At 27.6% G+C, this 15,655-nt stretch overlaps 1 protein-coding gene across 1 annotated transcript; it reads right to left on the bottom strand.

The window, feature by feature from the left end:
• Positions 1-11,073: 11,073 nt before the first annotated feature.
• Positions 11,074-11,639, bottom strand: LOC124932999 (mitogen-activated protein kinase kinase kinase 20-like). Its single transcript, XM_047473726.1, has 2 exons — positions 11,237-11,639; positions 11,074-11,147 (listed from the first exon to the last, which is right to left on the bottom strand). The coding sequence occupies exons 1-2, from the start codon at positions 11,637-11,639 to the stop codon at positions 11,074-11,076; spliced, it is 477 nt and encodes a 158-aa protein (XP_047329682.1).
• Positions 11,640-15,655: the final 4,016 nt, after the last annotated feature.

Here is a 15,655-nt window from a genome sequence, read left to right as displayed (position 1 = left end):
TGTAATAAATTTAGTTGGAGTCCGTTTAAGTACAATCGTTTAAGTATAATCGTTAGATATTACGTAAGTAGAGAGATTTTAGTTGATTTAAAATTTTAGTGGTACTAATATTATAAATATTCAGAGGCATACTGTTTTCGACTTTAATAATTTGAGTTACTCTATAAGGAGCATTTACGTGTATATTATTAAGATTAGAAATAATATGTAATATGGTCGTTAACACCTGAATTTGGACATCAAGTGGGATCTACAATAGTAGACGATGTAACTAATATTATGGTAGAATTTGTAGAATGATTAAAACGAGGGCACTTGAGAACACTTCTCATGTACTTGTATATTACATATTTGACAAGGTGGATTATAAAAACAACTTTAGGAGCGATGATCAATTTTATGAAAAAAAAATTATATTTAGGATATGCCCTTGTTTAAATTTTGGATTATTGATTTGAATTATATTCTTTTGATCATCTGTTTCTTGAAGAAATTTGTGAGGAGTTTTAAGATTTTTTTTACTATACCCATAAAATCACAACCTATCATGATTGGAGTAATTTGTGATTTCCAATAGATATAGTTTTGTTTATCAAGATTTACGTTTTCAACTATTATTGGTAGAATTAATTAAGAAGTGATATTGTTCTTCCATTGAAATTGTTTTCGGGAGTTGTCACCTATTAGCTCTGATACCAAGTTTAATTTTAAAATCACAATATAAACAATAACTATTTGATTGAGTTATAGAAGAAAAAGATTTAAATAATATTGTTGATTGAATGCTTAATATTTAAAATAGTTTAGCTGTTAATAGAAAAGTTAAATAATATGAGAAAATTTATGAAATAATATATAAAACCTAATTAAAAGAAGATAAATAATAAATTTCTCTTATTTGTTTAATAGTTTACGAGCTTACATTTGTGGACTACATTTGTGGACTGCTCTTTGATCCTATAGATGTGCTAACTGAAATTCTCTAAGAAAAAACTTGTGACAGAATCCTATAATGGTTGATATTTTTCTTAGATTTTAAAAGTGGAGAGTAAATGTGGGCAGCATATGGGCATGTAGTTGTAAAATTTCGGATTGGGGAAGATCCTTTGCACAATGACCTAGGTTATGTTTTAAAGGGAGAGCTAGGGAAACACTAAATCCTATAGGCCCGTGAGTAATAATTTTTACCTAGTCTTGTGGAAGCAAACAAACTTACCTAGTCTTTAGGAAGTTAAATGTCCATGATCTTCACATTTCCGTTTTTCCCTTTTATTTTTATCCAAAATCAAATAAATTTAAATAAAATAAACTTATGAAGATAACTAACTAACTCCCAACTAATCTAACTAATTTGCTAAAAGGAATGCTAACTAACTTTTCTAAACAAGAAAACTAAACTACCTCTCTAATTAGAAATTAAACAAATTTTTTAATAAAAGAGAAAGACTAAGTATGTTACCTTTAAAATTGTATTTAATTAAATCAAATCTAATTAAACAAATTTTTTTTAACAAAATAAATAAATATTTTTCGTTAATATAAAGCAAAAAAACATTTTTTTTTTATTCTAAGTATTATCATCTTACCTTATTAAAATAATCTGAAATCAACTATTTTTTAAAATTTTAGTTAATTAAAAACTAATTGCTTATAAACTATAAAAATTGGGTGTTAGGATTGTGATCAACGATACAGATTGATCCTCACAAAGTTGAACGTTTACGCACACAACGTTTGATAATAACCTTGTTAGAGGTTAATTATCTCGTTTCTACTATACGCAAATCGTCACAAACTCTTGACAAAGTCAAGTGCGGAACTGTTTGTTTTGAATTGAAACAATATATTATCAATAGGAATGATAAGAGAGGGAAAAACACACAACGCAAGACACATAATTTATGGATGTTTGGAGTATAAGCTACTACATCACCCCTTCTTCTCAAACCTTTGAGAAGGATATACACTAGAATATTCAGTCTGTTTATAACACGTATGCAAACTTAGTCGAACACCATGACTTAGTTACTGTTAGTTTTTCAACCTTCCAATACACTCACTCTGTTGAACAGAAACAAATTCTGTCAACTTACAATGCTCACCACTCACACAGAAAAACTAGTATTGTTATACAAATTCGGAATTTTAACACATTGACGTATTGTTAAACTTTTTGAGCTTTTTGGAATTCAAGAAAAGGTAGTGAAGCAGGTTGACCTCTATCTTCTTAAATAGGCAAATGTCAACGAATATATTTGTTCCTCAACGGCTATATCTGCTTCATTAGACATCTTATCTTGATCTTGATTAGTTGAGGTTCAGAATAGTACATTAGATGAGATATTCTTTGATCTTGTCTGTACTTGGATGATAGTAAGCCAAATTCTCATTAATGCGATTTTAATCTCCAAGAGATACATATCACATACTATTTGACTTGTCTCTGATAATGGTTCTGCTGCTGCATGAAGATTTTTATCAGTCTGTCTTTGCACTTAAATGGAAACAATCATTTGGGAGGTGTAAAACTGATGTCTGCATTTGACCTGTCTTGATACTTAATTTATTTCTCTTTCTAATTAATTTATTCCTCTTTATCAATTAATTTCTTTATTTTCTTGTACATCTAATTAATTTATCCTCTCTAACTAATTAATTAATTTATCCCTACTATTATTTAATTTTTTCTTTTTTTTACTATTAATTAATTTATCTTCTCTGGTTAAAAAATTAAATTGTAACTCAAAAACTAAAATTAATATCTTATTGAAATATCATAATAATTTTTTTTGAATAAAAAATAGTGCGATGTAATAAAATTACCTGTAATCTAATATAAGAATTTAAAAACAATGAAGACAAAAGTACGCTGAATGTTATCTTTTCACAATATTTGACCACCAAGTGTTCATACCTACCATTATCAATTAAAAAAATATATAAATAAGTTAATTGTGATATAAATTATTTCAAGCAAATATAGTATATTATGTAAAATAAAATAAATCAAACATTTTTTCGAGTATACCACCGATTTTCTCACAATTTTTTCAACCACGGATTGTTTTCACTTTGTTGGGTGGACATCCTAGAACTCGTACCATTAATGGAGAGTGTATTGTTTTTATACTGGATGTAGACACTTCTTTCAACTATTCATTATTTTAAGGTATTAGCGGTAAATTGCAATTATTTTCAGCCATTGAATACTCAAGATTAATAGAAATTAGTTTGTTCTTCACGTCTTCCAAAACATCAACCAATAAAGAACGACATTCGTCAGATTTTTTTCTAAATTGTTGAACCTCATTCATCAACGGAGTGAGAGTTTTGTGACGATGTCTTCCCTCAACAAAACTATGATCATCACAATTGTTAGTGATGCTGATACCCACGTTTCACATTTTTCCGTCATCGGTCGATAATATAATTTTGAGGAACCTCAATCACCTCATTCATTATCAACAAAAATATCGCATGTCTAAATAAAAAATCATAAAACTCAAACATTCGGTAAAGACAATTAACTTGGCAATCTAACATAGTATAACACACTACAAAACAAAATTTTCGTAGTTGTTCTTTATTTGTTGCCAAAATAGTCTACTACTTAAAATATCATAGTTTCTCATTCTTCCTTCACTAATGAGGCATTGCGAAACATCAAACCTCTTAATTTATCTTGGAAAAATTTTAATATTTTTTTAGTATACGCATTTTCAAATTGTCACTCAATAGGATAGCCAATTATTATAGGGATCGCATAATTGAAAGAAGCAAAATCCAAAACATTTTTATTTTCAATCTCTTCTTTAAAAAATGATCATACTGCCCAACAAATTATTTCAATGAAGTTTTAGAATGCACATACTCATAAAAAAATATTCATATTTTCACTTCTTTGAGATGTAGACATACCTGCCCAAAATTTATCTTTGACATATACAAGCATCCATTTATTATGTTCTTCATTCCAAGACTAAAACCATACATTATTCTCTAAGTTAAACTCTTCAATCATACTCTCTGTCATTTCTCATCACACTCATCAACTGTAAGTGAGTTATATACAATGTTCTTCATTTGTTTCCTTATCACTTTATATTGCGCAAAAACACCAAATTTAGTTGGAATTTTTTTTATTATATGCCAAAGACATAAACCGTGATGAGAATTTGGAAATACCTCTGCAATTGCAATTGTCATTGAACGACACTGGTCTATGACTAATCCTTTGGAGCATGTCCAAACATACATACCAACCAAGTTTTGAACAACCATATGAATGATTCTGTATCTTCACTAGATAATAGTCCATATCCAAGTAAAACATATTAACCATGATGATTCACTCCAACAAATAGAGAGATAGACATGTCATAACTATTAGTCAAATATGTTGTATCAAAAGTAATAACATTGAAAAAATAATCATATGCAGTTCTTGATCTTGTATCTGCCAAAAAAAAATATCTAATCCGAGATTCACCATCTAAATCAAGCTCGTAAAAAATATTTGAGTTCCTACTTTGCATTAGACAATAATATGCACTCAAAGCTCTAGAATATTCATTCCCTAATCTCAACCTTATAACATCTGAAATGTAATTTCTAAAGCTTATTTCATCTAATGACAAATTATCATAGTCTTCTGCCTCTACTATAAATGATTGAGCACTTTTATTTAATGTTATTTCAGTATCATCATTTAGTTCTAATCTTCTCTTTGTAACTAAATTCAATACTTTATTAGATCTAAATTATCGTAATTTTTATGTGCTCAATATATGGTTATGTTCAAGGTGTACACCATTTATTACAAATTTTGTATTACAAAAAGTAACACACTATTAATATTTATTAAAGTATTAGAATATGATGAGAAATAGAGAATAGAAATATTAGATAAACATTTATAAGTAATTAAAAATAATAAAAATATTAATAAGTCAAAAAAATAATAAGAAAAAGAAAAAGAGGGCAAAAAGAATAAATAAAAAATATTTGATAAATAAAATAATTGAAAAGTCATAAAAATATAAAAAAATATAAGAGATAATTTCATAATTCAACCAAACTAACTGTAAGAGAAATATTAAACAATAATTAGTGGGAGCGAAAAAAATTAATTAATAAATACAACACATTATTTTTTATTTGAACATATTATTAAAATATTTAATGTGAGATTGTTGTAAAGTTTTTAGTTATTTTTTTAACTTAGATGAGAGATAATAAATATCAAAGAAAAAAAAGGTAGGTATGAACACTTGTTGGTGGTCAAATATGGTGAAAAGATAACATTCATCATACTTTTGTCTTCATTATTTTTTTAATTATGTTAGGCTGTCTAGTTTAATTATGCATTGTATCTTGGATTTTCCCATTATAATCAAGTTTCTAAATCCTGAATTTAATCCTACTTGTTTGATTTGGCTAGCTTCAAGCTTCTTTTGCTTTTATTCTCAAATCCTGACCATACTATTGGGGAGATTCATTTAGTCTTAGGAAGTTCTGGTACCCCATTATGATCATCCTATGGGGGATCATTTAGAACGAGAGGAATCCAGAAGAATCTTTATTGAGCACCCTTGTCTCGATCAATCAAAGGGTCAAATCTAGTGTTAGGAAGTTCGGGTACCCTATCATGATTATGTTGGAATTTTTAGGGTCACTAGTATAATAAATAATTGTGCAAATGTCATATTTAATATAAGCCAAAATAATGTGATCTAATGTGATTTAATAAATTAATGAATAATTGAATTTCGGTCATAAAAAAATTAAAATTTTGTCAAATAAATCTTGAAGATTTATTTTTTAAATTGATTAATATGAGACATTACAAATTTCAAATTCATATTTGGCCTACGGTATAATTTTATATTTTATAATAAAATAAATTATATGTTTATTTGGTAAATTATATATTATTTATTTGAGTTATATACAATAATATGACATTTAAATTTAAAATGATTTGAATTGTATTGATTGATACAAATAATCACCAAAGTGACAATGTTTGTTGAAATTAATTCAATACAATTTTGAATGGTAGTATTGTGTAATCCATGTGATTATATTATTTGGCCCAAAGGCTGATAATTAATTTACAGAATTGCATCAATACTTGTGATGATAAATATATAATAATTATAAAGTTTTATTTATGTGAATAATTAATCTATCCAAAGATAGATTGATTATTTGACATGTCTTATTATTAATGTATGATCATTACACCAAAATACTATTAGCAATTAATATTACTGTCCAAAGACTTGATATTAATATTGCATTAAGTATTTTGACATGGGATAAATCATTATTTGAATTTAGTTGTTATTTAAGTTTATAAATGTGAGCAACTATTTTATTGAATATTCTAAGTGATTAAGGGCTATAATTTTTATTATGTCAAGTTAAAGATAGTATTTTTTAAAAGAGACTACAATATTATTTTTGAGGATATTGAGTTTGAGGGGAGAAATGATTTTGTCTTTAAAAATGATTTAGATTAATAATTCATATTGTGGAAGATTTGATTTGTATCTCAAGTGTTTTTTGACATTGATAAGGATTTTTTATTGATATTATGATGATGTTCAAAAATCAAGTGTAACAAGACAATATTGATCAAATTAATTAAGTACAAACTCAACAACCTCAAAATCAAGTGTCTTTATGACAATTCAGTTTAATTGAATTACTCTTTAAGTACAATTTGTGGTACTCGTTGCATATTTTGATATAGAGCTTCACCATAATAGATGTTAAGGGGTTTTTCAATAGAGACATTGAAAAACAATTTGGTGCAATGAGAAAACTTTGTGTCGAGAGACCAAATTAATATGGTTTGCAAATTAAAGAAATTCATCTATAGACTTAAAGAAGCGTCTCGTTAGTGATACCATAAATTTCACAAAATAATAATTCTCTCTTTTGGTTTTGAGGTGAATTTAATTGATTATTTGTGTATCACAAGTTCAGTGGGAGTAAACATCTATGTATGATTTTATATATGGGTGACATTTTATTTGTCACAATTTTGTTTGACGTTAAGTAGTCAATACTTACGAGATATTTGAAAAGAACTAAGAATTAAATGTTCACATATACAAAGTCGGAAAATCTTGAGATCATTAAGTATTCTGATTTCGATCTTACGGGATGCCAAAACAGTTTAAAATTCACTCCGGGTTATATTTTTCGCTAGCTGGTTTTGTCGGTTTTGAAGAAGTGGCAAACAAATACTTATGGTGTCATCCACTATTGCAGCGAAATTTATGACATGTTACTAGGCATAAAATTAAGTGATTTTGACATCAAGTTTATTTTATTAAAGAAATGATACAAAGTGGATAGATTTCTATTAAATATATATGTACAAATCTATGGTTATGAACCTCTTGGCAATAAGTTTATCATCTAATGTCTTTCATGAGGATATTGCTCATATGAGTGTCGTAGAGATCAACGATCTCTAACTTCAGTGGGAGTTTGTAATTTTGACATCTTCCAGTTTAATTATTTTATAGATATTTATGAAGTTTCTTATTCTGATCAGAAATTAAGTATTATTCAGTTCATTACACTTTGTATAATTATGTTCAAAGTATGATCTCACTAAAGTTAAGTAGGACCAGTTGAAAATTGACATGAAAAGATCACCATGCATGGAATTTTCATTTCTCAAATTCATGATATGATTTGTCAATTAATTGTATTGATTTATGTAATCATTGTTGGGTTTAGTTGTGCTTAAATACAACGACGAGCTCTTTGGTCCTATATTGATATAATTAATTGATAAAATTGTTTATACAACATATGATTGAGATGACATAAAACTTCAGGCGCATTATGGTTTATACACTTATTTTTGTACATACGTGACCCAGTGGAAGATTGTTGGAATTCTTAGTGTCACTAGTATAATAAATAATTGTGCAAATGTCATATTTAATATAAGTCAAAATAATGTGATCTAATGTGATTAAGTTTATGGTTTATGGGTGTATTTGTCATGAATATAAAGTGAGGATACCTAAGTAGCATTTCTAATTTTATGCAGGGACTGAATTAGAAATAACCTAACTACAATAACTAACTTAATGTTAGTTATATGTAACGGTAATGGTCCCCATTTGATGTAAGTAAAATTCTCCTTTGCGTCCCCATCAACAGAGAGAGAAACATATTGTCATACTCATCAAATGGAAGAACCAATCCACATAAGGAAAGTTCAAGGAAAGAGATTAAAGAATTATTCAATTCATGCAAAGTCTAAGAAAGAGAAGATTCATGATTCATCAAATTAAGGTATGCTTCTGCCGCATTTAGATTTTAATTTCTCACACATTAAATTAGGATCTAGTTAGGATAGTTCTAACAGATTATCCTATGGGGGGATCATTTAGAACGAGAGAATATTTTAGATGTTTTGATAATAGGAAAAGACCAATCGAAATTTAGAAGTCCTTCTTGAACAACCCTTGTCTCAATCAAACAATTGGTCTCGATAGTCTTAGGAAGTTATAGTACCCCATCATGATTATCCTATGGGGTATCATTTAGAACTAGAGGGACCTTTTAGATGTTTCGATAATAAGAAAAGACCAATTGAAATCAGAAAGACTTTCTTGAGAAACCCTTTTCTCGATCAACAAATGGGTGTCCCGTCGCATCCACTTTGCTATAAAATGACCATTTATTGAAATAAAGAAAAAGAAACACTCAAATATACCAACATCAACACTCAACACTCAATAGCAGCAGTTCTTTTCAAGCTGCTTCCAAATCAAGTCGATATCAACTCTGTCTTCTACTTCACTTTGACTAGATAATTTGATTATGTGCATAAAATTGGAAAACCCAACTATCTTCATATATAATGAACTGGCTTTACTATACTAAAATTAGTATAAATTGTGAAATTTATTCAACTACCTTTCTTTTCATTTCTTTTCAATATTTCGAAGTTTGTAATCAATATAGTTCTTATATAAAATCCCATTTGGAAACACTTATTAGAGCTGGGTATGGGTTTGTACGAGAATTTTCTTTCTAGGTTTGTACTAGAAACATTTTTTTATGTGAAGTATCTTATTCATATGTTGATTTAGATGAGATAATGTTTTGGAACATAACTTAACCTAGTTAACTATCTATATATTTCCTACATTTGTTCGTTTTCTCTTTGAAATCTAGACTCAGCTCTATATCCAAAAAGTGTTTCTAAATCAGTGTACAAATACATCTTCTAAATGGTGTTTGAGCTGGGATGATTTGATTTGGTTTTTTATTGTCTTCCCTTAATTAACTGTTTTATTATATGCTTTTCTTTAGGTGAATGATGCTAAGGAAGTTGGTGCAAATATCAGATCTGGTCTAGGGATTACTTGAAGGGTACAAGACAAATAGATATTTCTAGATGAATCAAAAGTCTTAGTTCTTTGGTTGATCCTAGTGCTGATAAGGAGTTTTAGGAAGCTGCAGCAGTGAATTCGAATTCTATGAATTTGGTTAAAAAAATCTATGATTTTATGAGATTGATAGGTCTATATAATCAACTTTCATTACAGAAAACAAAATAGAAGATGTAAATGAAAACAGGTTATTGCATTTGTTACAAATTATTATTATTTTTATTTGATTTGGTGTGATTATTTACAAAAAATAGTTTACAAAACCTTTTTTGAATTCAATATTAGTTTCTTTTGAATTGAATACTTCTTTTGAAATTATCTCAAGGTTTACATATTTATTGATCATAAATAATATTTTTTAATTCGATATTAATGTAGAAACTTATAGAAATCATCATTAAAAAACATATTGATCAATTGATAAAAAATAAAATTACTTAGAACCTTAAGTTGAGATAGTAAATCAAGAGAAATAACTATTTGAGAGAAAAATCCTGTAATAGGGATTATTTGTTTATACAAAACTCAACAGGATTAAAAAACTCCCACTAACCTAAAAAAAGTACCTATAATATTTCATATAGGATTTACAATGGTTCCCCTTAACTTATATATAAGATGATCAAGTTACATATATTGAATCAATTTCACTTCTTTTCTTCTCTTCCCTTCGTCAATTATATGGATTTGACTGTTTATCTACATCATTATAAACAATAATGAATCAAATAATAAAGAAAGAGATATTATAACATTAATGAATCAATTAATAGAGAAATAGATAAATGAGTACATACCTCAAATATAATGGATAGTTTATATTTCACCATCAAAGTCTCGTCTCATTATTTGTTGTGCTTTATTTTTGTAAGCCTTTCATGCAATCGTTTGAAGCACCTTAGTTCTCTTAGGATATTTGGACCATCGTATTTGAATTCAATCACAATCATTCCTTTAGTCTCCATCCCACATTAGGCAGTCTTACAAGGTTGAGGTTTGGGGATTGGGATATAGCACAGTCGGGACTATCACTCTTTCGTTGTATAAGATTCATTATTGAGAGTTATTTTATAATAAATATATTTGAAGTCTGTTTAAGCAGAATCGGTATACTGATGCCCTTTATATTTGAGACTTTTCATTTCCTTTCCGGTTTATTCTTTCTTTCTTTCTTTTCTCTTTTTTTTTTCACCCGGGGAAGATGATGTTTTCAAACGGACAACTAGCAGTGATTTCAATACTATACGTACTTTCAAATTTATTTTAATTTTTGTCTCTCATTCATGAACCATCCACAACAATTAGGTTATAAGTCTTACCGATTCATATTGAGTTAAGGGAGCCTTCCTTGAATTATGCCCATATGTGACTTGACCTCAGGATAATTGTGTTAGAACTCTTGTAGATATTCCATTTTTGTCCTAAAAGTCCATTGATGCAACTTACTCCAGCTTGTATAACTCTCTATCCCTAAAAAGATAGAAGATATAAGAATGATCAAAATCACTTCATAAACAATAATAATAGTATTAAATCATTTAGTTACAACTAAAGCTAGGAAAGGAGATCAATAAATAAAATTATAATCTATCAACCAATACAAACATTTATTCGTTAGTTAAGCGAAAACTCACCTTTATCGTTAAGGATGAATCATTTGTAACCGCAATTTAATGAAACTTGTACTTCTCGGAATCAAGATGAAATCTTTTTCAACTGCAATATAAAAAAGCAATAATTTATTATCGTTAGAAGTATCATATTCTCCATCGTTTAATGTCTCAGTGGCATATAATGAGGAGTACCTAGCGTCATTCCTGGAAGATTGAATGGCTGAATAGTCATACCAAAGTCTCCTATTTTGGCCTTCTCGTCGACCATTAATATGTTTTCCGGTTTTATATCACAATGAATGTATCCACTCTCATGGATGTAGCGCAGACCCTTTAAAATGGAAAGTGTATATTCCTTTGCTTCAATTTCGGAGATTCCGTTGTATTTAGATGTCTTTGATGATTGAATGCGGTCGTGCAAAGTGCCGCCCGAGGCGCACTCCAAGAAGATATTTGTAAAAAAATTTGTGCTTTCAACGGTGAAATCATAACCATATAGACGAATAATATGCGAGCATTCTTTAAATTTAGAGAGAATATCCCTTTCGTGTAGGAGAGATGATGAATTTTCGTACTCCGCGGATTTAACTGCCATTATTGAAATAGACGGATAGAGACAATGTCCTTCTAATGGACGGCCTAGATAGACAACTCCATAACTGCCTTCGCCCAATTTTTCGAGTCTCTCCCACAAAGACATTATTATTCATTTCAAAGTAAAACATAATTACGATTAAGAGAGAAATAAAGAATTATTCAAATACACGAACAAATACGTTGAAAAAAATAATCACATACCAATTGACGCAATGTACCGAAAAATTAAAAGAGAACGGATTGAGTTGAGTGTTTTAGAAATTTTGGGAAGAGGAATGTGTGTGATGAATTTTTTCTTGAAATGACTTGATTGGGATAGTTTTATAAAAAATAAAATAGATTTAAAACAGTAAAAAGCTAATTATTAGGAAGAAATATTTTATAATAAAATATTTATTAGATTTAAATAAAAAAAATAAAAAATAAAAATTTTTGTGATTTATTAAATAAAATAGATTTGAAAATAAAAGCTAATTAATAGGAAGAAAGATTTTATAATAAAAGATTAATAAAAAAACCATAAAATTGTAATAGGCATAAATTTAGTAGGAATAATTTTCTTCGACTAAGTCTTTGCAAGTAAAACATGAAAAAAAGGCTTTCTTTCACAACTGACCCCCCCCGACTAATTAAGATTTTTCTTCTAGAGAGAAGGAGATTGAAACCAGTTTCCTCTTAGTTTGTTTAGCGTTGTCTTAATTAGTAGATCTATCTAGCTATCTATCTGTTTCTCCCACAGAATATTTTGCATTTACGAATAATTAATTAGCAAAAATAATCATCAAAAACAAATTTGGTGGCTGCTCAGATCCGTGTTTAATGTAAAGTTTAAACACTGAATCAATGCTTGGCCGTGAATACATAAAATGTCACTTCTTCAAGCCTTGTCCAAACAATCCCAGATTAAACAAGGTCATGCACTAACTCCAAAAAACCCTCCTTAATTCAAACAATTAGCTAAGTCTTAAGTAAACAGATGTCTCATTCAAGGGTAAAATAACGATAACTAACATTGATGCTTTCAAATGGAATATAGGGTTCTTGTTGGACATGTTGCATTATTCTTTGGGATTTAGTTGTCTCTTCTTTAGGCAGGTGTTTCAATGATCTGTATTGATATCATGTTGCATTGCACAAAAACTTAGTTATGATTTCCGCAGTCTCTAAATAGTCATGATTATAATAATTTATTTATTTCAATGAGTAATAAGTTTTTTTAATTTGTAAATATAAATATATATATGTATATGTATATATATATTTTTGTATAAATTGAAATATCTTTTATAAATTTGTAAAATTTTAATATTTGAAGAGCTGGCTAATTTTAACTTTTATTTAACCTGTCAAAATTTTGATTAAGTTGATGAATATTATTATCGTGATTTAAAAAATAAAATAAATAATTTAATGATTATCAAATTAATGTTGCAAATAATTAAAATATAAAAACAATAGAAAAAGATCTCTTTTTTTTGCATTTTGGGGCATCCTTATTTTAATTCTCACAATTATAACATATTAAACACTAGATAGAAATAAGCTCTAATTAATTTTATGAGGTATAAAATAAAATTTATTTATATATTGATTTTGTCTTTATTTAATAAAAAAATTAATTAAAAATAAATATTAAATTATGTTTTTGTATTTTTTTAGTTTGATTATTTAAAAAAAAATATTTACAAACTAGTTAGGTTAGATATACCTTACTCAATATTTTGATATGTAACTTCTTTAGTTCAATATCACCTTCTCTCTATTATCTTCTTTCTTTAGTGTTGAATCTATAGTGAAGAATTGAAGACATTTATCGATAAAAAATACTTTGTTACTTTGAACCTTAAGATGAGATAGTAAATCACGATAAACAAAATATTTAAGAGAAAAATCCTGTAGTGTTATTGAACTAGAAGATATTTATTTATACAAAACTCAACATTATTAAAAAAAATCCGCTAATATAATAAAAATTACATATAATATTCAATACAGGATTTATAATTCTTCTCCTTAACTTATATATATAAAATGATCAAGTTATATGTATTGAATCAATCTTCATTTCTTATTTTTCTTTGTCATCCATTTCCTTCTCATCATCATTTTTCACCAATTGTTCGAAACACCTCCTTTCTCTTAGGATATTTTGATTATCGTATTTGAATCCAATCACAATAATTCCTTTGTCTCTGTCCTACATTAGGTGGTATTACAAGGTGGTGTTTGGGGATTGGAATTTAGCACAATCAGGAACCACCTTTTTTGTTTTATAGGAATCATGATGATGAGTTATTTTGTAATAAATGTATTTGGAGCCCGTTTAAGCATAATCGGTATAACTCTCGCGAAACTTATCAGAAATTTAGTAATATTTAGAACGTGTTAGATATTACGTAAATAGAGAGATTTTAGTTGATTTAAAGTTTTAGTGGTACCAATATTATAAATATTCAGAGACATACTGCTTTCGACTTTAATAATTTGAGTACATGCATAAGGAGCATTTACGTGTATATTATTAAGATTAAAAATAATATGGTCGGTAACACCTGAATTTGGACATCAAGTGGGATCTACAATAGTAGACGATGTAACTAACATTGTCGTAGGATTTATAGAATGATTAAAACGAGGGCACGTGAGAGCACTATGTACTTGTATATTACATATTTGACAAGGTGGATTATAAAAACAACTTTAGGAGCGATGATCAATTTTATGACAAAAATTATATTTAGGATATGCCATTGTTTAAATTTGGATTATTGATTTGAATTATATTTTTTGATCATCTGTTTCTTGAAGAAATTTGTGAGGAGTTTTAAGATTTTTTTTTACTATATTCATAAAATCACAACCTATCATGATTGGAGTAACTTGTGATTTCCAATAGATATAGTTTTGTTTATCAAGATTTACGTTTCCAACTATTATTGGTAGAACTGATTAAGAAGTGATATTGTTCTTTCATTGAAATTATTTTCGGGAGTTGTCACATATAAGCTCTAATACCAAGTTTGATTTTAAAATTGACAATATAAACAATAACTATTTAGTTATTTGATTGATTTCTAGAAGAAAAATATTGAAATAATATTGTTGATTGAATGTTTAATATTTACAATAGTTTGGATGGTAATAGAAAAGTTAAATAAAATGAGAAAATTTATGAATTAAATAATATATAAAATTTAATTAATAGAAGATAAATCCTAAATTTCTCTCATTTGTTTAATAATTTATGAGCTTACATTAGTGGGCTGCTCTTTGATCCTATAGATGTGCTAACCGAAATTCTCTAAGAAAAAACTTGTGACACAATCCTACCATGGATGGTTGATATTTTTCTTAGGTTTTAAAAGTGGATAGTAAATGTGGGCAGCCTAGGGACATGTAGTTGTAAAATTTCGGATTGGCAAAGATCCTTTGCACAATGACCTAGGTTATGTTTTTATTGGGAGAGTTAGGGAAACACTAAATCCTAGGCCCGTGACTAATAATTTTTACCTAGTTTTGTGGAAGTAAACGAACTTACCTAGTCTTTAGGAAGTTAAATGTCCATGATCTTCACATTTCTGTTTTGCCATTTTATTTTTCTCCAAAATCAAATAAATGTAAATAAAATAAACTAATGAAGATAACTAACTAACTCCCAACTAACCTAACTAATTTGCTAAAAGGAATGATAACTAACTTTTCTAAACAAGAAAACTAAAATACCTCTCTAATTAGATATTAAACAAATTGTTTAATAAAAGAATTTTTAATAAAAGAGAAAGACTAAGTATGGTACATTTAAAATTATATTTAATTAAATCAAATCAAATCTAATTAAACAAAATAATTAAAATTTAACAAAATAAATAAATATTTTTCGTTAATATAAAGCAAAAAAAACATTTTTTTTTTGTATTTTGTTTTTATTTTAAGTATTACCATATTACCTTATTAAAATAATCTGAAATCAATTATTTTTAAAACTTTAGTTAATTAAAAAGTAATTGCTTATAA

This window comes from Impatiens glandulifera, chromosome 1 (assembly GCF_907164915.1).
Source record: "Impatiens glandulifera chromosome 1, dImpGla2.1, whole genome shotgun sequence".
In the NCBI taxonomy this organism is placed as follows: domain Eukaryota; kingdom Viridiplantae; phylum Streptophyta; class Magnoliopsida; order Ericales; family Balsaminaceae; genus Impatiens; species Impatiens glandulifera.
The sequence above is the reverse complement of the archived record's forward strand: the minus strand, read 5'-3'. Positions and strand labels throughout refer to the sequence as shown.